At 43.2% G+C, this 23,777-nt stretch overlaps 3 protein-coding genes across 3 annotated transcripts; 1 reads left to right on the top strand and 2 right to left on the bottom strand.

Moving 5' to 3' along the window:
* Window positions 1-265: 265 nt before the first annotated feature.
* Window positions 266-8,364, bottom strand: LOC121307626 (arf-GAP with dual PH domain-containing protein 2-like). Its single transcript, XM_041239844.1, has 11 exons — window positions 8,277-8,364; window positions 6,823-6,953; window positions 6,387-6,478; window positions 5,626-5,714; window positions 5,090-5,202; window positions 4,161-4,307; window positions 3,886-3,969; window positions 3,047-3,109; window positions 2,538-2,615; window positions 1,101-1,329; window positions 266-833 (listed from the first exon to the last, which is right to left on the bottom strand). The coding sequence occupies exons 1-11, from the start codon at window positions 8,362-8,364 to the stop codon at window positions 805-807; spliced, it is 1,143 nt and encodes a 380-aa protein (XP_041095778.1). The 3' UTR covers window positions 266-804.
* A 929-nt stretch (window positions 8,365-9,293) lies between these two features.
* tefm (transcription elongation factor, mitochondrial) lies at window positions 9,294-12,294 on the top strand. Its single transcript, XM_041239845.1, has 4 exons — window positions 9,294-9,390; window positions 9,918-10,384; window positions 10,464-10,613; window positions 11,106-12,294. The coding sequence occupies exons 1-4, from the start codon at window positions 9,294-9,296 to the stop codon at window positions 11,532-11,534; spliced, it is 1,143 nt and encodes a 380-aa protein (XP_041095779.1). The 3' UTR covers window positions 11,535-12,294.
* Window positions 12,295-12,526: 232 nt separating this feature from the next.
* LOC121307531 (ATPase family AAA domain-containing protein 5-like) lies at window positions 12,527-23,612 on the bottom strand. The gene is made up of 23 exons (XM_041239721.1): window positions 23,546-23,612; window positions 20,986-22,730; window positions 20,761-20,854; window positions 20,463-20,615; window positions 20,075-20,213; window positions 19,819-19,885; window positions 19,447-19,628; window positions 19,151-19,314; window positions 18,567-18,723; window positions 18,103-18,420; window positions 17,879-17,969; window positions 17,632-17,714; window positions 17,355-17,500; window positions 16,760-16,934; window positions 16,265-16,450; window positions 15,749-15,894; window positions 15,500-15,593; window positions 15,320-15,384; window positions 15,034-15,214; window positions 14,471-14,670; window positions 13,326-14,182; window positions 12,942-13,103; window positions 12,527-12,717 (listed from the first exon to the last, which is right to left on the bottom strand). The coding sequence occupies exons 1-23, from the start codon at window positions 23,594-23,596 to the stop codon at window positions 12,639-12,641; spliced, it is 5,535 nt and encodes a 1,844-aa protein (XP_041095655.1). The 5' UTR covers window positions 23,597-23,612; the 3' UTR covers window positions 12,527-12,638.
* Between the last annotated feature and the right edge of the window lie 165 nt (window positions 23,613-23,777).

Below are 23,777 nucleotides of genomic sequence, written 5' to 3'. Positions count from 1 at the left end.
CTTCCTTGGTTTTCAAAGAATTGGTTAGATTCCTAGATACTAAATGCAAAAGTATGCTCCATTTCCATGTAAATGAGATAGCACAGTGGGCTGACTCTGTAGCATGGTGTGTTGTTTTCCTAATTTGTGCCACATTAACAGAGAACATGATTTCAGAGTAATGTGTTTCACAGCAGCATGGCACGAAGGGGCGCTCTTTAATTCTGAATTGTTCTGGTTTTTCTTGTTCCTCACAGCTAATAAATAATGGACTTCAAAAACAGAACACAGTGCAAACCGACCTTAGGAATTTATATCGGCCCTTTATTTATTTATTATTTTTTGAAATAAATAGAAATCTCATTTCAAGTCCTCCAGGTGTTATTCACAGGCTTACACTGCTAACACAAAGCAGTGTAATGAAATGGACGACTGGAAGGGTGACACTTATGGCCAGGTCTTTTTTTTGCAAGCAGGTTGGGGTTGAAATCCTGTTTCACAAGATCGACTGGTTCATTTTCAGCTCACAGACATGCTAAGCAGAAGAGAGCCTCTGGCAGTGCCCCTGTTGGCAGCTCCGCTGGTTCAGAGTCCCTTTGACTAACCCATGGGGTTCCCTGGCTGCTTCACAGGCGGGTGGGGATCCCCTGATGTGTTAAGGGGTCAGGTTAGTGGGGATGCCCTGATGTGTTAAGGGTTCGGGTTAGTGGGGATCCCCTGATGTCTTAAGGGTTCGGGTTAGTGGGGATCCCCTGGTGTGTTAAGGTCGACCGTGGCTGTAGCGGTCCAGTCTCTTCAGAAATATCAGCTGCTGCACCTCCTCTGTCATCGCCTTCGTCGGACGTTGGCTTCCACTGCAAAACAAATGAGCCTGCTGTTATACATAACAAACAAACACATAGCCAGGCTTTTACCCCAATGCTACACATGCGTCGTCGGCAATCATATATATATACATTTTTTATTTTTATTAAATACAGAAACACAAATGCCAGTGAAAAAATAACTTCAGAATTTGAGCTAAACAATGAGGAAATGCTAATGAAAAGCAGATTGATTTTAGAATACAGAATGAGCTGGCGATGCAGAGCCCTTGTTCCGGCCTCCTCGGCTGCACTCACTCGTATAGTCCTGTGGGGACATGGGCTTGGAGATGACCTGGTTCAGAGCCTCCATCCACTCGCGCTGCTCCCTCTCGTTCTCACAGGTGAAGATGAACTGCCTCTCCGGGGTTTCCACGGTGATGCCGCACTTCCAGCGGTTTCCCCGGACTCCTTGGGGCAGGATATTCGTCACCTTGTATCCGTGCTCCTTGTTCCCAATGAAAACGATGCCTTTCTCCACTGCATCCTGAGAAACAACACAGCCATGAGCAGCACAGTATAGACAGGCCCTTCATACAGCAGAACAGTTTCTGTCTGTCTGGCTTCAAGAAAAGCAAAGAATGTCTTTATGGATAAACGACTGTAGACTTTCTTCATCTCTTCTCAGTACAGTGATTATGAAACCAGCACAGATGTCAAAAAGCCATCAATATACAGTAGCATGTAAAGATTCTAGGACATACTGTACAGCAGCACATTACTAAAGAGTTTCTCGAGGTTCTAATAAATGAACACATTGAAATCATTTAGAATGTGTTTTGTATTTTATAGCAAACAGATTATTTAAGTCTCTCTCTGTATTGCACTCTATAATCTAAACTCAGTGAGTTTATTTTGTTGAAATTCGATCTCAAGGTTGCAATGTTTTTCATACTAACACTGAATCAGAAAGGGGGTTGCATGCACAGTGTTGAGTCAGAAAGGGGGTTGATGCACAGTATTGAGTCAGAAAGGGGGTTGCATGGACATTGTTGAATCAGAAAGGGGGGTGCATGCACAGTGTTGAGTCAGAAAGGGGGTTGCATGCACAGTGTTGAATCAGAAAGGGGGTTGATGCACAGTGTTGAGTCAGAAAGGGGGTTGCATGCACAGTGTTGAATCAGAAAGGGGGGTGCATGCACAGTGTTGAGTCAGAAAGGGGGTTGCATGCACAGTGTTGAATCAGAAAGGGGGTTGCATGCACAGTGTTGAATCAGAAAGGGGGTTGCATGCACAGTGTTGAATCAGAAAGGGGGTTGCATGCACAGTGTTGAATCAGAAAGGGGGTTGCATGCACAGTGTTGAATCAGAAAGGGGGTTGCATGCACAGTGTTGAGTCAGAAAGGGGGTTGCATGCACAGTGTTGAGTCAGAAAGGGGGTTGCATGCACAGTGTTGAATCAGAAAGGGGGTTGCATGCACAGTGTTGAGTCAGAAAGGGGGTTGCATGCACAGTGTTGAGTCAGAAAGGGGGTTGCATGGACAGTGTTGAATCAGAAAGGGGGTTGCATGCACAGTGTTGAGTCAGAAAGGGGGTTGCATGCACAGTGTTGAGTCAGAAAGGGGGTTGCATGCACAGTGTTGAATCAGAAAGGGGGTTGCATGCACAGTGTTGAATCAGAAAGTGGGTTGCATGGACAGTATTGAGTCAGAAAGGGGGTTGCATGCACAGTATTGCAGACGCACAGACTCTTACCAAGGGGTCCTTGAAGTAGAGCAGCTTCCGGTCCTGGGAATCCAGAATGAACCATCGTTTCTTGAAGGGTTCCCTTTGCTGCGAAACACAAAGTCATCAGCAGTCCATAGGCAAATATACAGTACATGGTGTCACAAAGTCAAGCATCATGGGCATAATTAATATTGGCTTTCTCAGATTAGTGGTCAATTCCTTTTTTTATTCCAATTACTATATAACACATGTAGTTGCATGTGTTTGACAAGCTGTATAAATGTTTGCTCAATAAAGCCTGTGTCATAAAAGGAATTGGAATGGATTAGAAAGGAATGGGGATTGGAATTGTGAACTGATTCTAGAAAGGAACTCAAATGGATTAGAAAGGAATGGGGATTGGAATTGTGAATTGATTCTAAAAAGGAATTGATATCAGCCCTGGTTGTCTGTCTGCTTCATGTCTCTCTATATAATTGAATTTCTTTGCCCCGCACAATAACTTGTACCACTCCTTGTAAGTAAATTCCACATACCATTGGACCAGTCTTTTCCATGTACCCTTCTTTTAAATAATTCCTTGTTATCCACGGGACAAGCTGGAGAAGATAGAAAAATGTTTCAGTTTGTATATTCTCACTTTGGTTTACCATAACAATCCCAGAAACCCCAGCAGAATGATTAGCACACCAAACCGGCGAAGGCACTGGCCCCAATGAAAACATCTGCTTGCTCTCCCGTTAGCTGTACCCCAGAGATGTCACAAATGGATTTGAAACAATACTGTGCAGTGTCCTGACTTGGCAGTATACTGTTCAGACAATGCGAATGTCATTTCATTTTAAAAATGAAAAAACTTTTTCACCCACAGCCTGCACATCAACAGACAAAGGCAAAAGCCTCTCTCACAGACTTGGTGTGACTAACAACCAGTGGTTCGATGTAAATGCACAAGTTCTTTTTTAGCATGACACCTCAAACCATTAAAAGCAGCTTCAGCACAGGAAATTCTCACCACTGGGCAGATATATTTACCTTTTGCAACTGGCCAGCGTTGTGTGTGAAGTGTGCAGACTGAAAGGAGCGAAGAATCATACAGTACAGGACTCAGACTTTACCTGCTGACCCCTGGCACGCTACACTGTTTCTAACACAGCTTTCTAGTTATGGGAAAGTTGCATACAGTATATATGTTGGTAGGTGTTCCTTTAGCTTAATTATATTGAAAATATTCATAAGTAACATATGCTTTCCTACCAACCACTTGAATGACAGACTATACAACTGGGGTCACTCACTACCACGTAAATGCAGGTGAAGATACTGTACAGCTGGAACTCATGTGGCACCTCCTCTCCCCACACTATGCGCTTACCTCCGAATCGCTAGCAGTGGGGAAAGCTGTTTTCAGATATGAGAAGCGTGCTGCTCTGATAGCATTGAACCAGCTCACAATTTCCTGCAAGAGAAATTAAATAAATAAATAAATAATTAGGACACATAAATCATATATCAATGAAAAAGGGGTTCTGATTTAAACAAAGTCGCACAACTTAAACACCTTTTTGTAGCACCGTGTAATATACTGGGGCTAGTAGGCATTCTGCCCACCTGCAGCTAGCGTGTCTTTGTGCCTTTCCTGTTCCTCACCTGCGTTTCCTCGTGATACACAAAGATGCTCCTCGTGTGATCCTCTTTCAGGTAGGTGATCTGCAGCCCATGAGGGTGCTTGATTTTCTCTGGCTGGAATGTGGCGTTCAAATCCTTAATGGAGATCACAGCCTTGGGACCTTTGGACTGTGAAAATGAAATGATAATTCAGAACGGACCACCCTTATACAGCAATAAATGTGTACACAATAGGAAAAGCATAGCAAGGCTGCATCTCTGTAAAGCCTGGTACAAAGCATGGTAAACCCTGCTAAGGTAATGCACAATGCATGCATATCAAAGTGCTTGGGAAAATGACTTTGCACATTAACCCCAGTCCCTTTTATCAGCGCTCCTCGTGTTCTTATCTAGAGCCAGCGTATTATAAGCAAACACAGAATCATGGGAACTCCTTCTCATAAGCAGTCATTCAAAAGAAGCATTGGTAATAAAGTGGACTGCAACTGTTTGACAGGAAAGTGTGTGGATAGATCTGTACAGTATCCTGTCTGAATCTGTGTGAATAGAGAGAGTGTGGACAGATCTCTACAGGATCCTGTCTGAATTCGAGTGAATAAAGAGGTCCAAGCAGGGAAACAAAAAAACAGAAGTTCCCAAAACATTATTTTGTTTGAACCCTTCATGTGTAGTGACCTTATGTGGGGACAGATAAAAACAAAAACTGTTCTAGTCTTTATTTGGGGACATATGGAAGAGGCAAATGCGTGAGAGCCTCACATGAGGCTGGGAGATAGCGTGCTATGGAAATAAAAGAAATGTCAAGGAACTATATTTATTATGTGTTTTAAAACTACTTCAGATGTTCTTTCAGCGATTTTCAACACTGGGTAAATCATGTAAATCAAGTTTTAATGAGATTATTTTCTGGGATAACAAAAAAAAGGAAAACAAAAGAAAAAAAACCCTACCACTTGTTTGGTGTAGTACATCAGTGTAAAATCCTTCTCTGAAAGAATAAATTTTCTTTTCAAAAACTGACGGTTGTCCTTTCCCCTTTTCCAAAGAAACCCCTCATGGCAACCTATATAACAAAAAAAAAAAAAATATATATATATATATATATATATATATATATATATATATATATATATATATATATATATATATATATATATATATTAAAAAAAATAAAAAAAACATTTAGAAAAAGAGGGAGTGAATGTTTTATACAGTTTAAAACAAAATTGTGTGAACTCTACGGAGTCCAAGAAACTGTCCTGCCAAAACTTAAAAAAATATAAGCATTATAAAATAGATATAGATAGGAAGCTTAACATGACAGAATTACACACAGTGACTGCAGCGTTACAGGAAGGAGAGTGAGATCGCTGTATTGAACGCTGGTAATACATATTGGCAGGATTGACTGGGATTATTCTGCTCGATCTCTGCATGTGAAGTGGGAGTGGTCAGCCAGAACCGAGCCATGTGGAGTCAGGATTACCAGAGCAGTGCGTTTCCTGGGGATCCTTGTGGTTACCACTAAACTCCAGCCGTTCATATTTTGCTCTTATCCACTGCTCCCTTAATACCCTGAGTAGGAGAGAGAAAGAAACCATGCATTACAACTGTAGCTGAAACCCTGACTGCAGTCATCAGAAATACACATTTAGATATTTCTACATGTGTCAGATATTCACACTAAAGCACCCTGCTTCTGTCTGTCTGCCTTGTACGTGGCTGTTTGTTGCAATGACGTTGCATAAGACTGTGGCTCCAGTTCTCGCATTTCTCCCTTCCTCTTTATCTGCTTGGCTCTCGTTCAGTAACTGCAGGTAACTGGGTTGCACTGGGGTAAAAGCCCAACAGTGAAAGCATGACAATTTCATTCAAAACTGCAAACTCTGAAGCAACCAATAAAGATTAAATAGATTTTCAGCATGACAACATGTGAATCAGGGATAAAAGAAAATCTAATATTCCATATCTGCCAACGTCAGTCTTTGGAGATTTCCATTGCTTTGAGTTTTAGCTGCTGGATTCATGTCACTGCTCCTCCTAGAACACAAACACAGGTGCTGGCTCTGAACAGCTAGTGCTTACACCCAGCTTTGAAGACAATGAAAAACCATTGTGTGTTCCATAGTTGTGGTTGCTTCTCCCAGGTGCACCCACAAGGACACAGCGACTCGACTCACTGGCAGGTTCGATTTCAGGACTTCAGGATCATTGTGTTGGATGGCTTGCAAAGAGACTTGTACTTACGCGCAGTCAGTGGCTTGAGGTCTATAGAAGAAAGCTGGCACGTTCTTCTCATATCTCTGCTTGGCCACAGCATTGCCATTAGCTTTCATAAACTAGAGAGATAAAAGAATAGGTCATATCATCTAAACAGCGGCAGATCTTAATACAGCTGCCCTTTGAAAGAGTCCTAGTCAATGATTTTCAATACTTACCTCATCTTAGCTTTATCAACATTTAAGACTGTGCTGTCTTTGATTGGGCCCATAATGTTATGATCCTTAAACCTATTATGCATATGCAAACCTCTCTTACACAACTAGATAAACTGGCTGGGGCAGGTCTGATTGCAACAGTCCACTGCAGTGAGATGGAACTAGAATAGGAGCAGGGATTAGGTGCAGTACCAGGAAGCAGGGGGAGAGGGGGGCAGTCATCCCCATGGAAACAGGAGCCCTACCTCAACCAAGTCATCATCCCAAAAGTCGAGCCGGATCGATTTCACTCGGGTAATCTCGGTGAGGTTGCGGTGGATTCCGGAACAGTTCAGGCAAATAAACACGCCGAGCTTGTATGAGGCCCAGTCTGGGTCTAGGAACAACACACAGATGGACAGGCCATTGGTAAAACGAATGAAAGAAAGAAATCTGGATTAGCGTGATAGAGGAGAGCTACAACCCAGCTCGTAAAGCAGTGTCGTGTTTATTTTACTAATTTATTGCAAAGACTGCATAAAGGCATTGCCTGAATGAGGAACCGTGCTTGAATACAGAGACTGACTCACGATAATTCATTTGAACCTTTATCGAGATGTGATGTCCAGTAAACATGCTGACTCAGATTTGTGTGTCAGTAATGCGTGTGAAAAAAATCACTTACAGAAAATGGCCTGTTTATATAACTAGACAGATCATGCTGCAGTTTTAACTTCCCAAAATCACAGTTTCGCGACGTCGCTGTGTAAATTACATCTGACAGAAGCAATTCATCGACTTGTCATACCAGGTGCCGCCCAGTCTAGCCTGAGCTATCTACTGAATCACCGGTCTCTGTAACACACAGCACCGCACCGAGAATCCGGAGACAATGCAGGCAGTGTTGGGATCACTTACCAATTCCAACGAAGGAACTGCATCGATATTTTAGATTTAATTTAATAATCGGTGTAATGCTTTCATTTGAAGCCAATGACAGTGGCTTCGAGTTTAAGTAATAGGTCGACACTGTGAGACGTTAATTTTAGCAGAATGCTGTTCATTGCAAATAGGTTTTTGAGTATTGCGTTTAAAAGCAGGTGCTTGGATTAACCGCTGCGGTGTGTCAATTGTGAAAATAACACATTTTCACAGATAGCCTGCTGGGCAGGAAAGAGACCAGTTCAGTGTGCAGAAGTCCTACAAAAATTTGACAGCATCAGCCGTTTTCGTTTGAAAAGAAACGGACACTACTGAAAGAGAGACAGAGGGTTGCTTCCCTTTTTAAATTCAGTTCTGTTTTTCTGTTCTGGGATAAGACTACTCTATAGTGCTGTTGCACCCGAAAGAAAGAAAACATATATTACACTGGAAATGTTTAACTAAACAACGAAAGGGTTACCGAATACGACCAGGTGAATCGCTTAAGATACCCGGGGGCTGGAGACATTAACGTCAGCGCTATAGTAGGTGTATATTTCCACGCCTGCCTATGGATCGTATTACTTTCCTTATAAAATATACAAAAGAACAACTAAGCACACCAGGAAATATAACACAGATAATATAACAAAGAGTTTCCGTCCGCTAATTAACCTTCCCAGTCTCGGCTGCGCAGCAAAGTACAGGAGAAAATAACAACCTAAAAGATTGCACTGTTACGGAACAATATTAAGCGCAATATTATTTAGAAATAATAACACAAGTCAGGGTTGCCTACCCGGGGCTCCGCAGTCGGCACAGGTGGCGTTGTCTGGACGTTTCAAAAGCTCCAAGAGAACTCTCTTGTTATGGTCCCGATCGGCCATGCCGCTGACTTCTACTGCACCAGCGCCGTGGACAAAAGTGGGATTTTTTCTGTTTTCAAGCAGGCGGATCTGTTCACACAATTGTATTCCGCAAAGAACTGGAGAACAATAACGACAAACTCTGCTATAAAAAAGAGGAAATCCACCTAATCACCCGAGATCGCCGTGTAGACTATCCCTAATAGTATAACAAACCATAGGGATTGTTATCCTGTTGTTTTCCAGTCACAATATATTAAAAAAAAAAAGACGTGCGTTAAAATAAAACGTGTTTTACTAGGAATAAGTAATCCATAGTTGTGTTAGTGCAGTGCTGCCTGTCACGTTTCTGTGATTTATACTGGGCGCTTGTAATTTCGTTGCTCAGCAGGGCGTTTGACGCCGTGTTTAATGAGGCTAGTATTTATTTTTTTACTGACACAATGTGGTGACGTTATGTTCGTGGGATTTTCTTACTGCACTCTAGCCTACAATCTTATGTTTTTTTCCCCTACTCAATCATAAAAACTGAACACAAAGGGGCGTGAAAATAACATTTTTTGACTCTGGACTGCCTCTCTAGCGCTCATTAAAGATGCAATGTAATGTGCGTGTTGCTTTTTCACCTGATTCGTTACTGTATTCGTTAAAAAAAAAAAAAAAAAGTATTGCACAAAGAGAAGTTTGGGAATTATATTAGACAGAGCTGTGCTGGATTGAAAGAAAGTCAAAATAACTTGCATCTGGCATGCCATGTATCAACACGGGCAATCCAATTACAAAATTAGTTTAGGGCATACTATAGACATAGATACAAATTACAGTGTCAGTCATATAACTAAACAGGTGGAGCGTTGCCATGCAACATTCCCGTAATATATTTATTATACAGAGTTCACACGCTGCACTGGTAGAGCGGAACGAAACGTCCCGGAACAAAAAATATATATATGTATTGCCTTACCCGAGCCCTGGACCTGTGCTGCAGAGGACGAGTTATGAAAGCAATGTGGGTTTCAAAGCATCTCTGGACAGTTATAAAGAAAGGTAAACACGAACTCAAGTTATACTGTTGGGATCACACTAATCACGTTTAACAAGGACGAGTAGTGTGTGCACATAGGCCGACACGCTGTAGTAGCATTCGTTTAATTGCTTCCTTCCACCAAGTTACGTGCATTTTATAATGCTGGTCTTAGAAACGGAATTGTATTGAATATGCATTTACAGGCACAAATAAAGTCGTGTTACAAGTGCCACGAATTACATTTCCGTTTGAACCAGCGCAAGTGTAACGGGGGGGGGATGCGTCGAGAAGTACAGCGATAGAGCTTAAACTACACTACTGAAATTCAGCGCGCCAGTTTGCTGCCCATCTGTACCCTTAGAATTTCACATGCATGCCAAGGTCGATGTGCTAGGAGGGGGACAGTGATACGAATCCTCTTTCACAGCATGTTTATACATTGCACATTCTTGAGCCAGCATGACCAGTTGAAAACCAGCTAAGTCATTTGTTATCTATCTTAGTGCACACTATATTTGTTCTGTATTTTTGGGGTGTTTTTCTTTAGGACGGCATGGCTTGTTCCGCAGCCCCTTGGTGTGCCCCCCGGAGCTCCAGCACCGCTTTCTCCACTGCACCTGCTGCCGGACGAGTCACATCGCTTCTGCGGACATCGATCTCCTCAACCCGTCTCAGCCCTGCCTGGATAGCAAGCACGATAAACCGCTGGATGCGTGTTACACACCGGAGCAGCGCGCTGTCATTCTGCGGGTCCTGAACACCGCCTCCGAGAGCGAGCTGGCTTCTGTGAAGATGCTCCGGGGAAGGAAATCGAGCAACATAATCGAGTACAGAACGAGGAACGGACCTTTTAAAGACCTGCACAGCGTCATGAACGTACCGCTCCTAAAACATAAAACCACAGCGGTCGTGTTCAACTCCATTCTCAACCCGGCTGACCGGAGCGAAAGGAGGAAGCCTAAAGTCCAGGCTGTCAAGTTCATCAAACCACAGATGGAAAGGAATAGGCTTGAGGTATGACACTGTCCTTCCACTTTGAGCAAACTGCCCAACGTGTTTATATTATAGTCAATCCTTTCTTTTTTTCATCCAGGAGGCAAGCAGTGTAGTTTCTGTAGTGTTTGGAACCAACAGGATTGCCTGGGCTCACCTGGAGCGGGGGCGGAGAGTGCTGGAGTGGCAGCAGGAGCAATGTGACAGGTTTCTGAGAGGACCTTATCAGGCATCCGTCTACTTGGAGGATGTAAGTCAAGCTGTAGCAGTGTAGCAGAGCGCTGCACTGGGTCTATAGTCAAGTTGTTCTGCATATTCCTTTAACCTCTAACCTCAGTTACACATGCATTTACCTTGTAGCTGTTTATATACTAGTACTGCAGGTTCAGCAATGGGATCAGGGCCCAGACGCATAGAATGTATTCAGATTTGCCCCGACTGCCAGTTGCACACACGACACCAAAACATTTCCCAACTTGCTTTTGTTAAAGATATTGAAAAAGTATTTGTCAAAACGTTTTTGCAGTGTATTTGCTAAGTTTCTTTTAATGTCTTAACATATACCAGTTGCATAGTAGTCCAGCAACTTACATTAATCCCGGTTTATATGCAGAAAGGGGCCAATGCAAAACTGTACTGCATTTTTTTGATTAGGGTTAAAGTTCACTGTTCAAATTCTCTCAGCTGACCCGTCTTTCCGAACCTGTACCTTCATCTCTTTTGTCCTTTTTTTTACCCCCAGATTTCTCCAGTGGTGGCCAAGATCCCAGAAGCAGACTTCTTCATTCTGGAGAAGCCGGGGATATCCCTACAGAACACTAACCTGTTCCCCATCATGCTGCACCTGCGCACAGTGGAAGCCATGCTGTACTCCCTGCTGGGGGTCCGCTACCAACAGGACGGGCAGCAGAGAGTGCTGAGCATGGCGCGCACGGCCGTGGGCAAGCACTTCGAACTGATGGTTGGGGAGTCCAGGACCAGTGGTGCGGAACTGGTGCGGCAGCTCCTGTCGGACTCTGTGACGCAGAAGCACCCGCGGGTGGCCTTCCCCCAGAGCATGGTGGTGCGCTACAGGAACATGTTCCAGCTGGGAGCGAGGAACCACAGGGAGGAGATGTGCGACGCGCTGCTGCAGGCCCTGGCTTTTTACGAGCTGCTTGCGGGAGACTGATCAGGGTTTCCTGAAAGACAAGATGCTTGCATCCGTTCGTGTTGGGTAGTGCAAACACAGCTATTATCCTGTTGGACGATTGGTACAAACTGTCACAGCGACACCGTATTGGAGACTGTGTCACAAGCTGCTCTTCTGTGATCCTCTGGTCAACCCTTGGACAAGGTTTTTGTAACTTTATAAGAATGTTTTAGAAGATACAGTGGTAATAAAACAAATCTGAGAGGACAGTTTTTGTTGAACAGTATTTTAATTCAGTAAATCCAGTCTAACCCCACAACAAACTTGCCTGTGATCATTTTGTTGTATTTTACAGCTGGAAGGGTTGGGGCTGACTATGTATCTAGGTAGGTAGGAAGTAATTACCCATTGTATGGTAAATAAAATATGTACATTAAGGATTACAGTTACTATGTACACAGAGAGACAAGAAACTTCTAATGCGTCTTGTATAATTTTTATATTTTTTACATTAAGAAATGCTACATTCTTCAATATAAAAATATAATTACATGATTAATAGATTATAAAATGTTGGTTGCTGTCAAATAGCAAATGAAATTTATTTCTGCAAGTACAAATAAAACTACACACACATTTATAAAATGCCACGCACAATCCCCAACAGTACACAATAAAACAACTCTACAGAAAGACAACTATACATACAAAACACGCATTGGTAACAAAAACTTTAAAATGCTGCAATAAAAAAAAAAAAAAACAATCATAACTTAGACAAAATAACTTTACACTCTCCAAAAAAAAAATAATCAAAAAAAAAAAAAACAATTCACAATCTTTGATGATTGATTTGTACTGTTTGTGAGTTATCGGTTTACTGCCCGTGTAACCATTAAGTTTTTTCCGGGACTTTGAATTTTACAAAAATGTTTTCTGTTTTGGTTTTTTTTGTTGTCCTGTCCCGCTCATTTGTTTAGACAAAATGGAGACACTCGACCTCTCCAAAAAAAAAATCAAAAAAAAAAAAAAAAACACATACAAATCTTTTACAAAAGACAAAACAAATTGTGATTGGAGCTCTGTGATGCCTGGAGAAACCGAAGCCCACTCGAGGCACGGTTCTGTGGAGTTCCTCGGGATTTAAGGAAAGTCAGCTGCCAGAGCATCTACAGTTTGTTTGGGGAGATCAAGGTTCATTCCCTTAAAGTAGTGCAGAAATCTGGAAACCAAAAACAGGATGTTTATTGTACCATGCACAGCACTTCAAACAACTGCGAGTCTGTATATGTTATGGGGATGTCACGTGCATGGTTAATGTGAACGTGTTCTAGTTTGAGGGGTGAGAGCAGAGAAGTCAACAGCTACTAATTTTAGTAGGGATCATCTTTTATATTTACTTTTGGTAACGCATTGCCCATATACCCCGTACAAGTGAATCCCTACCTTCGCTTTACTCTGTATTCTTCTTTCAACTTTTCGGTCCTGCAAATAGCTCTGAGTGTAGGCAGGTAGTCCACCACGGCAGCCTGTCTGTTACCCAGACTTATAAAGGACTTGTTGGAGAACACAGTCTTCATTATTTCAGATCTCTTGTGCATCACACTGCTAAAAAAAACCAAAAAAAAAACAAAAAAAAACAAAAATAAATACAGGATTAGGATGAAAGGTGTTCCATTACAAAATGCACACATCATTATCAGCTTCACATGAAAACCCTTTCCTTGTAAGACATGCACTTAACTAGGACTATTCTGTTGAAGAAAGAATAAAAGGTTGCTCAACACAATGAAGCATTTTAAAAAGAGCAACACGATAAGCTTCCAGTACCTTGGTTTGCAGGGCGCACTCTGAACAAAGCTCACTCCGTTTCTGTGTGCGGAGACGGGAAGGGTCAGCTCCTCCGTGGGATCCTTCCCCAGTTCTTTACACCGGCTCAGCGTGCCGTCCATCGCTTCCGAAATAACCGTCCGACACTTCTGAAAACTCAGCCCTTCCACGGCCACTTTGATCTCCGCAGAGCTCCGAGAACGCCAACGGTCGCAATGCTCCGAACGTCTCTCGTCTGACAGCCCGTTCTTAATTTCCGCAGCGGACCAGCGAGACTGATCCTGTTTGCAAGGCCCCTCTTTTTCCACAGCTTCCTTGAGAAGGGAAGAATCCAAGAACGACATGTGGTCCAGGAACTCGGATAAGGAATCGAGGCACCGGGATACAAGCCGGGAGCAGATCTGTTCCGCCGGAGTTTGGGGTTTCTTTACAGGCTTTACAAAAGCTGGCTTAGAAGCAGTGTCTGAATGAATGGGGTTTTCCTTGGCGTGCGAGGTAGGTGCTGTTGGAAGTAGTGATTGGAAGCTGTCCTCAGAGTCTGAATCAGACTGAAACAGATCTCGGTCGTCCAGCAGCAGCTCCAGCCTTCGTTTCCTCTTCATCCTCGAGGAGACTTTCAAAGGGCTGGGCTCTGCCGAGCCGTCACTCTCCAGAGGAATATCAGCCTTCCAGGAAAGGGCCAAGGGTTCGGGTTCGAGATCAGCCTCCTCAGCCAGAGGCTTTTCATTGGATTCAGGCAGGAACCTCACTGGCAACGGCAGGAGCAGCTCCAGATTGCTGTACGTGAAATCCAGCCTCATCCCCCGGCACTCTGCAAGCAGCTGGAGAGGTTTAGTCCAGTCCCCTGCACTGGAGATCTTAGGATGGAAAGACGACATTTGAAAACAATTTGAATACCTCCGCTTCAGTAGTGAAAGTAAAAATACACCAATTAGTATTTCTAAGCAATATTTTTTAAAACATTTGCCATACAGACAGAAAAGGGTCAAGTGTATCTCCAGTGCTGCTTTAGGAATGAACATAAAGAAAGCACTTTTAAAAAATAGTTTGCTGGAATACTATTCAAGCAACTCAGTTCCTTTAACTTCAGTTAGGTGTGGAATGGAATCTAAATGAAGAGATTCACTTTGCTGATACAGTTTTACCTGAAGCACAGAGAGCAGATCCTGTGAATGCTCTACATTCTGTAAACCCAGCAGATTTTCTGAACAGCCCACGTCACATTTTGGCACATCATGTAGAAGAGCCTCCCCAGGCTGCAGACACACAGGCTTGCCCTCTGCACTCTGTTTAGTACCAGCTCTCGCCACAGGACCATGCTTCTGGACACGAGACTCTGTTACAGCTGCAAAAACAAAAACAAAAAAATCAGGAACTGCAAACATTCAGTTCATCTTTTAGGATGTCCAATGATCACAAATATTTTAGTTTAAGGTCCAAATACAAAAACACATTTGACCTAATTTAGAAAACGTTAGGCATGGTTATTGTGCTGTGTCCGTCGTCATTAGCCTTTACACTGATTATAAAGTACACTATTCTGTTAGGAATAGGTTGAAAAACCCCTTTTGCTATTTTGCTGTAAAACATATATTTTTTTTTTTTTTTACTGCTTTAAAGAGAGACCCCATAAAAGATTAAACACAAAATGAGAAGCTTCTAAGTCCAGCAGACAAGTGTTTCACATATAGAAGACTAAGTGAAGTACCTGGAACAGAGAGCAGTCGATCCAAAGGGATGCCCCCTCCAGTCCGGGTCCAGAACTGCAGCTGCAGCAGGCTTTGCCGAATGTCACAGTTATTTAAGGCGAGGAGAGAGGAAAAGTCCTTCACATCAGTTCTCAAGTTCTCAGTCAAGCAAAGGAGTTGCAGATAACTTGCAACATTAACCTGATGAGGAAAAGAGGCAGTTTATTAAAGCATTGTACATTTTCTACTGATTAGCACAGTAACTCTGGCATTGTTGTTCACCAGGGCATCTCTTTAAAAGCTTACCACTGAAGGCGTTTTAAAACGTATTTCTTCGAAGCAGCCATCAAACAGCAAGTTAAATGTTGGATCTAAATCAAAAGACAAAAATAAATATTCATGCACCTATTCAGTATCTACAGAATTTTAAAACAGGACTGAAAATTGAAATTATTGCTGCATAGAATAAAAAAAGACAACACTTGCCGCTAGTGGTTAAGATTACAGGCCTCTTGGTTGTTGCCATGAAGGTCTTGATAGCAGTCAAGAATCCAGAGTCATCATCAAAAATAACATCGACCTTGAAACAGACGAATAAGATCAACGAGCTTCAACCACACGTGCAACCAAGCCACGCAGCTAAAGGGAACAGATCTGGAATCCGCATTTGTGGCTGGAATCGGCCAGCCACCTGCACATTGTGTATGGGGCGCTTACATCAAGACATGCCCTTACCTCTTCGAACAGGATGAGAGACGTTGCAGTCTTCTTGCTGGGCTCCTCTGTCCACACTGCCCTGTTGTCAGACACAGGCTTGGTCGCCAGCGGCTCTTTTCCTCGAGTGCCCCCTTTCTTTATTTTCGAGGGCTTCTGCAATTTTTCTGAATAGAAAAATTAAGCTTTTAAAAAGGGCACTCGGAAACAGACGGACTGGCACGCCTCTGTAAACACTGACATTTGGACCGAATTTCAAAATTTAAATCAGTTATGTATTGTAACTTTAGCACATATGCAATTCACAACAGCAGCCCTGGATCGAAGATTAATATTCTTTTTTGTTGTAAAATAGGTCCTTAAAAACATTAAACTACACAAAACAGGAAATAAAGCCATCATTCCTTGCAACTATTATACATGTGTTATAAAATTAAAAATTTAGTTGTTCTGCCCTGGGGGTGAAGGGCAGGTTACCTCAAAGACAGATATTCCTGGTTTGTTTGAAAACAGCCAGCATTGTTGTTTCTTTATTACCTTCATCCACGTGTTTCTCTTCCTTCCCCGATTTTCCCTTCTCCTTGTCTTCAGCTCTTGCCTTGACAGTGAAGAAGTCAGCCAGGGCTGTGGGGGCCAGCTTCCCTTTCTTGGGCCCTGCTCCTTGGGGGGGCTGAGGGGGCTTCCTGGGGGAGGACACCACCTTCCGCGGCGAATTCACTTTCCCTGAAATAAAGATATCCTTTTAATTAAACATTGGATTCAAATTAATTTAAAATGTATTGTAATTAAAAAAAGAAACACTTTGCTGTCCATCAATACATACAATAAAATAGAACTGGAACTTGACCAGGGTATGAAAAAGGCAATTTACAGGACTGTTGGACAACGATTCACTATGGAAACATGCAGATCATGATGCTCTATGTAGATCCATACAATATATTGCACTTTGTATAAAAAATGAAATTAACATTGTAACAAGTATCCTGTTTAGGCAAACCCTAATACAGTATTTTGTTTCAAACAACGTACTGGGAGAGTTGGTCATGGTGCTGAAAAGGGACTTGCTGACAGTGCTGCTGTTGAAGTAGCTGGGCTTGTGCACGTTCACTCCTTGTATGTCAACCTGGTGAGACTGGGTGGCTTCCTTCAGCTGGGACAGGATCTGTCTCCCACTGCGCTGCGAGGACGCATTCACCTCAAACACCTAGAGATAGGGGGACAGAGAGAGAGAGGATTAAATCTTCAGCACTTGTTTTATAGGACAAGAAATTCTAGAGAGAGATGCTTCAGTTGCATGTGTTTCTTGTTTTTATAGTTAAATACATTGCTATTTTTTAAATTTGTATTATCATCATCATCATATTTATTATTATCTCATATTTTCCAGCAGCAGACCCTGACATTGATGCGATACAGCCATCTCAATTTTTTGTGCACTGGACAGTTTGCTCACAGTTAGACTGTTTCTTTAACAACAGATCACGTATCGTATTGGGCACTACAACATACAAGCTGGGATTCACCCCTGGTGTCCAGGAAGCCCAATCACAGCACATCCAGTACTCAATCAGCAGCTGCTGTAATCTATCCCACCAGCAAGATGGAGACATTGTATGGCACAAACCTTAAAACCCAGCTCCTGCGCACAAGCATAGACAGCTGCCGTCTTCCCCACTCCAGGGGGCCCCGTGATGAGCACGGCGTTACACGGAGGATCCTCCATCTCATCCTCTGACTGGTCATCTTTGAAATCATCATCGTCCCAGGCTTCTGCAACAACAGGAAACAAACTCAAGCAGGGGCTCAGGGGACAAAAAAGAAGAGTGCAGAAATACTTATTGTGTAGACCCCCCCATAGATTAAATAAATACAAATACATTAAAAAAATTTAATTTCTTTACCACTCTTTTCCTTCTCTTGTTTCTTCTCATCCTGTTTTTTCTTTTCCTCCCTGTCCGCTCTCAGTTTCCACTCTTTCAACCAACTGTTTTCATAAAATAAAAGAAAGAATAAAATCATCATTGTTTCAGGCCTAGGGTTAACAGAAGGACATGCAAATTAGAAATCATCTTCACAAAAGACAACCCTGAAGCTGAAAGAGCGTGGAGAGATGCACTTAATCACATTACCTGTGTAACTTATTATTACCTTTGTAACTTCTTTACAGCGACCGAGTTGCCAATCACTTCGCTGGAGTGCTGGGGTTGGTATTTCTCGGTCCACAATACATCCTCCTTTACTGAATCCGGCAAGATGCAAGTTTGTAAAAAAATAAATAAATAAAATTTGCAAACAGAAGCACTTTACTTGTTGCTTCAGTAGATGTACTCAGATTGGTTTGGACAAGTTAAAATAAAGCTTGAGGAGGGTACCTTGTTTGGCAGCATCGCCTGCAGGCTGCTTGTTGTCCTCCAGCACGATGACATCATCCTGCTGCTTCTGCTTCGCAGGCTCGGCATCCCCTTCACTGGGGGCTTCTTTGCAGGCTTCCTCCGCGGCAGTGCCTCGGCCTCTCCTCTCTGGTCTGTCCCTTGCGTTTTCAGGAGAATCAGCTATGAGAATCACAGCACTCTCTCCGACCGCCCTCTTTCGCTTGCGAGCCTTGTCCCCTTCCCCTCCATCCTCACAGCGCTTTCTCTTTCCGCCAGCCTGCAGCTGGTCCACGGGTAAACAGAACTCTTCTTCAAGATCTTAAAAAACAAAGAAAGAAAGAAAACAAAAGCGTCAATGAATGTTGTGTTTTACCTTCTGTATGCAACAATGAATGAAAGGTGTGCACAGAGAGAGACAGGCTCTATTTGTACGCCACGTCTCTGTATTTAAAGCGAGTGCTGACCTGGGGCTGCAGCAATGGGAAATAAAAGGTGTTCAGTGCGTTTCTTCAAGAACCAATTGTAAAATCTTTGCACTGGGAAAGCTGGGTTAGATGATCTGATTTCTTCCAGCAAAAACTTCTTCACTTCTTCAGAGAAATCCACTCTCCAGCCAGACAACTGAAACACAAAAGATGAACAAATACAACAGCAAGCTTAAAACACACTGTCAGGAACAGAGCACAGTCCCCTTTGATGCACTTCAGCTTAAAGAAACCATTCTGTAACCCGTTAGCTTTATTAGCATTACTGTCACCCTTTCTGAATCGGGAATCGTTTGGTTCAATTGTATTTTTACATGTATTCACAGCATGCAACTATTTCAAATACAACATTACAGAAAGACTGCTGCATCCTGGTACCTTTGCTGTAGGTCACACGATCCAATTGCGGTCAGACAGAGTTTGAAATACAAAACATGCGATTGGTGATCATGCACCATGGAATAGCAGCTACCTTTTAATGTGTTTGAAATAGAAGCAGAGCCTGCTGAAACAGAACCAAAAAGATCTTTGAGAGGTTTGCTTGTCCAAAGAAAACAGCTTACCTCAATTGTGGGTTGGACAAATGTAGACCTGGATTTCAAATCTGTGAATTCCCCTAATGAAAGAACACACTTTGCTGCCTTTGTTATTGTCAGTTCATCACTATCTTCTCTCAGCTGCTTCAGCAGAGGTGATGCAGGCCACATCAGTGTCCACAGGGCACACTCTAAATGAAATAAAAGAAAATAATACAGTTAAACATTTTCAGTACACGCACAAAACAGAAATCTTTATCCTTAATGAATGTGGGGTGGGTCACGATTGTGTTGTTACACAACTTGACAAAAGCTCAACCCACCCGGAGATCTCTGCAACACATGCGTGACAGCCTGGAACGAGGCACAAGCAATCGAGTACACCTCCCGACTGGCTGCAGTTTTAGCAATCTGTCTCTTCAGGGTGTCGGGCAAACCACTCTTTAAGAAGTCCCTCTTGGCTCGGAACTGCTCGTCATCCTGAGAGTTCTCACAGTCATCGCGACTGGAAATCAAAAGCACACGGGAGTCAGAACTTTGAAACAAACGATCCCTTATATTTAATAAAAACAGGGCGTTTGGCCCTTTTGTGTATATACACATACAAATCTGTAATATATACCAAGTTGAGTTCTGTTACCACAGCCTTTCTGCAAGTTAAGCTATCCATAAGGAACCAGGTCTTTATTTTTTACCTGCTGTCATCAAAGATAGAGATGACTCCAGTTTTAGGTGCCTTCTTGCAAAGAGCAGCTTTGGAATCTGGAAAAAAAAAGAGAATAGAAAGTAAAATATTTGCTAAACAGAAAAAAACACACATCTTTAGAAGACTTTATTGAAATCTTTTTTTTGCAGATTTCAGAAAGATTCTGTCGTAATCAGTTGAACCACAGTGTACGGTACTAAAATCGTACATTAGATAGTTTGCAATGGCATGAAGCTTTGCAGTACCAGCAGAGTTCTTTGGCGCTGCATTCTTTCCCAAGACATCGTTCAAACTGCGAAGTTTCTTCTGATTCCTCCGTGCCGACAGCACATCAGGGGCTGGACTGCAATCCTCTTTCGAATCTTCCACCACGACCACAGAGTCCTGGGGCACAAAGCAAGAGCCAGCTTTTTAACTTTGACATCATTGTCTTGCCGTGCTCTGAAAAACATGACAAATTCAACAACGTACCGTAATAACAACTGTCAATTTACAAAATACATGCTGTATTCCTGCTCCCGAATATTAACAACTTCAGCTAACTCATGCTGCCAGTCATGGATGTATGACCCTGTCTGAAGTCTTAACTTGCAGTTTTAGGAGCACAAGCGTAGCCACAATAAAGAGCTTCACCTCATCCTCGTGATAGCTCTCTCTCTTTGGAAGATCTTTTTGCTGAGATGATCGTCTTAAAGACTCTGCACTTTCCACAGAACTCTTGGACGACTTCTGCTTCAGAGCCTTGGCTTTCCAAACCAGTTTCTTGGCTTTTAACGTAATCTTTTTCTGCCAGAAAAGGTAAAAAGAAAAAAAAATAGAAATTACATTTACTAACAGACCATGAGATGACGTACTAATTACATCTGCAAGATTTATCTCTGGCAAGAACCAGACGTGGACCGTTTCGTTTGCAAACCTCTGCAACTATTACCTTGCTACTCCTTGGAGTAATTTCTGAATCTTCTCCACTAGCAGCCTTTCTAGATCCTCGAGGGCTGCGTGGGAAGACACGACTAAACCTCACCCTACAGATAGTAAATATATATATATATAAAAAAAAGGATTTTACACATGTAGATGAGTGTTTATACAGTACTTAAGAAATGCTTGCATCTCAACAGTTCACACATTTTATAGGAAACCAGTCAATCTTTACCTGATGGGGCTCTGGGCATCATCGGGGGCTGTAATCATCTCAGATCTGTAGGCACCACCTTTCCGCCTGCTCATTCTCGGGGTCGATCCCTGTACCGGGCTGTCCTGTGACAGTTTACTGTGACAAGCAGCCGGCTCTCCCTGATGCATGTTTGTAGCGGGGGTTGAGCCAGCGGACGTCGGCTTGGCGCCTCCTCTTGTGAGCCTCCTGTTAGTCTTCTCAGCTGGCAAGGGGGTAACAGCAGTAGATCTCTTTTCAACAGCTTCCTCTTGATTCAGATTCTTGCCAGTCCCTGATACCTCCTCTGCGGTCACTGTGTTGGGAGCATCTTCCTCTGGTTTCGCTGTGCATTTATTGCTTTTATTCATCAGTTTTCTGCCACTCCTCTCTGCCGCGGCCAGCTTCCCATCCTTTCCCATTTCAGAGGCAGCGTCAGACTCCTGCTCCTCATCCTTTTCTGTCCTGTCGCTCTTTTCTCCTTCGTCTTGCTGGTTCATAGCTTTCTCTGTTGCCTCCTTCTGCTTGCCAGGGTGCTTTTTGAGTCTGCTCTTGGACCCATCCAGAGTGGTCTTCTTGAACGCGTCCATGAACTGCTTCTTCTCCTCCAGGGTGCACTTGGGTTTGGGAGGGATGTTGGCCGCAGTCTCGATTACCACCAGTTCCAGCTCCTCTTCCTCCATCACCACATTTGATTTTCTTTTAGGGGTTGCCTGCTCCGCGTTTTCATCACAAGCCACCTGCCTGATTTCTACAAATTGGACCTCGTCGTCTCTCCTGTTCTTACAAAAGATGGAGGCGATTTTCTTCTGAGGTTTCTTAGCCAGGCGAGCCAAGGCAGGGGGGTGAAAGATGCGATGAACCTGTGCTTGGGTGGTGACGGTCCTGGGTGAAAGCTGCTGAGGTGGGCTCTGCTCCCCTACCTCCCTGCGTTCAGCCTCCAGGCCTGCCGGGGACACAGAGGCACCGCCCTCCTTCTGACTCTCCAAGAATTCCTCGAAGGAGATGGTGACCGTGCTGTCGTATAAACAGAAAACGTCGTCCCGATTCCCTTCCAGACTCGTCTCGCACGGAGCGCTGCCGGACTCCCGAGACACCTGGATCCGGGGCACCTGCTTTGCTCTGGACTTTGTTTTGACAGCAGGTTTATCTTTCCCCTTTTCTTCATCTTCTTTCAGCGGCTTTTCCAGCAACACCTGTGGGGGTTTATCCTCGCTTTCAGGTTTCATCTTCTGTTTCCTTTTGGTGTATTTTCTCAATGTTTGGCAGGAGGCTATCTCTTCAACCACGTAGCTGTCTGCACTGATCTGAGCAAGCAGAGCTGCTGTGTCGCTGCCCAGTATTCCAGTGCCCAGCTCCTCACAACTGCTCTCCACAACACTGCAGGAGTCATTGCTGGAGTCGGCGATCACCACCACTTCCTCGCCGCTCTTCTGCTGGATACCGTCCAACTGCTTGTTAAAATTCACCCCTTTACCCAGCCTCTTCTCTCTGCCGAGGCGGTGCTTCATAGTCTTTCCCAGGGTTTCTTTGCTGCTCAGTGCTTCAGGAGGCTGGTCTGCAGTTTCCTTAGCTTTGCTCAGTATAGAGCTTTTGCAAGTTGCTGGGGGTGTCTTTATGAAATAGGACATGATGTTATTTGATCTCGGGGGAGAGAAAGGTTTCTCTACTGCTTTAGGCACAGGTAAGAAGTAGTTGGCGATTGTTTTAGCAGGAGTTTCGACATCTTCCCTTTGCTTCTTGCACGGCTGTGAAACAAATCAGAAAAAACGCAAGTTTTTACTGTGGTAGATTTTGAAATGCATGTCTTACTGTAAATCAGTTCTGAAATTCAGGAATGCTTAATAAAATAATGATAACATTTAAACTTTGCAAACACTTCACATTTGGTGGCTACAACACCAGGGCCAGACTATCAATGCTATTTACTACAAATTGTAACTAGCACCCCCCCCCCCAAAAAAATGGGAAAAAAACCCACACCGAACAAATGTACCTAAACGCTAATAAACAACTCAGACACTTCATTGAAGGGTTATTAGCTGTTGTATAATTGTAGAACTGTAATTTGTGCTCATTATTTTCAGAAATAAAATGTGTCAAAGAAGATCTGGAAGTATTTAGCTTCGAGAATCTGAAAGGAACTGTTAAAACAGTTAAACCAAAAGGGTAAGCAGGCTTGCTGGGTCAAACTGACTTTTCCTGTTCTGTGTAACCCTCTGAAATGCATGCTGACTCCCCAGCAGCTTCTCCCCTGCTGGGAGGGAAGGGGCACTAGCATTGGAACACACCCCCATCTGTGACCAGCTGACCTGGAGACAGAGTGTAAACAAGCAAGCCTATTCATGTAACACTAGGTTGGAAAAGAACCATTTAAAACTAAATCCTGACTAACCAAAAGGCTGCATGGTGCTTCACTAAATTAGAGTGTCCTATGTTACATTTAAGTGAGGGTATTGTGGCACAGGGCTGTGTGTCAACCATCACAGAATATCCTGACAATTCCTGACAGTATCTTATGCAAGCCTTTTATTCCTAGGTTAATAGAAATGAATACACTTACTTGTGTCTCAAAGTCTTCAACCACAAGTGCCATTGCCACTACCCCAACCATATCTGCTTGAAGTTGCACACCTGTAACAAAACATATTACAGTAAGGAAAAAAAAAATACCACCAAGCAATAAGGGAATGCGTGCCTAAATAAACGACGGTGAAACTGCGCACTATTCGATTCAGTCCAATTTTGTATCAGTACAGAATGATGCATAACTGCTACCAGCAAACTGTAACCTA

This window comes from Polyodon spathula, chromosome 57 (genome assembly GCF_017654505.1).
Source record: "Polyodon spathula isolate WHYD16114869_AA chromosome 57, ASM1765450v1, whole genome shotgun sequence".
NCBI classification, from domain to species: domain Eukaryota; kingdom Metazoa; phylum Chordata; class Actinopteri; order Acipenseriformes; family Polyodontidae; genus Polyodon; species Polyodon spathula.
This window is presented reverse-complemented; position numbering and strand designations above follow the sequence as displayed.

Coding starts and splice junctions, on each gene's coding strand:
- tefm (XM_041239845.1), top strand. CDS start 9,294: ATGTATTGCCTTACCCGAGCCCTGGACCTGTGCTGCAGAGGACGAGTT. Junction 9,391..9,917: donor CTGGACAGTTATAAAGAAAG/GTAAACACGAAC, acceptor GTTTTTCTTTAG/GACGGCATGGCTTGTTCCGC. Junction 10,614..11,105: donor CATCCGTCTACTTGGAGGAT/GTAAGTCAAGCT, acceptor TTTTACCCCCAG/ATTTCTCCAGTGGTGGCCAA.
- LOC121307626 (XM_041239844.1), bottom strand. CDS start 8,364: ATGGCCGATCGGGACCATAACAAGAGAGTTCTCTTGGAGCTTTTGAAA. Junction 2,616..3,046: donor TGGAAAAGACTGGTCCAATG/GTATGTGGAATT, acceptor TGTGTTTCGCAG/CAAAGGGAACCCTTCAAGAA. Junction 1,330..2,537: donor TCTACTTCAAGGACCCCTTG/GTAAGAGTCTGT, acceptor GTTGTTTCTCAG/GATGCAGTGGAGAAAGGCAT.
- LOC121307531 (XM_041239721.1), bottom strand. CDS start 23,596: ATGGTTGGGGTAGTGGCAATGGCACTTGTGGTTGAAGACTTTGAGACA. Junction 20,855..20,985: donor GATGCCCAGAGCCCCATCAG/GTAAAGATTGAC, acceptor TACTATCTGTAG/GGTGAGGTTTAGTCGTGTCT. Junction 16,451..16,759: donor CACCATGACCAACTCTCCCA/GTACGTTGTTTG, acceptor TCTTTATTTCAG/GGAAAGTGAATTCGCCGCGG.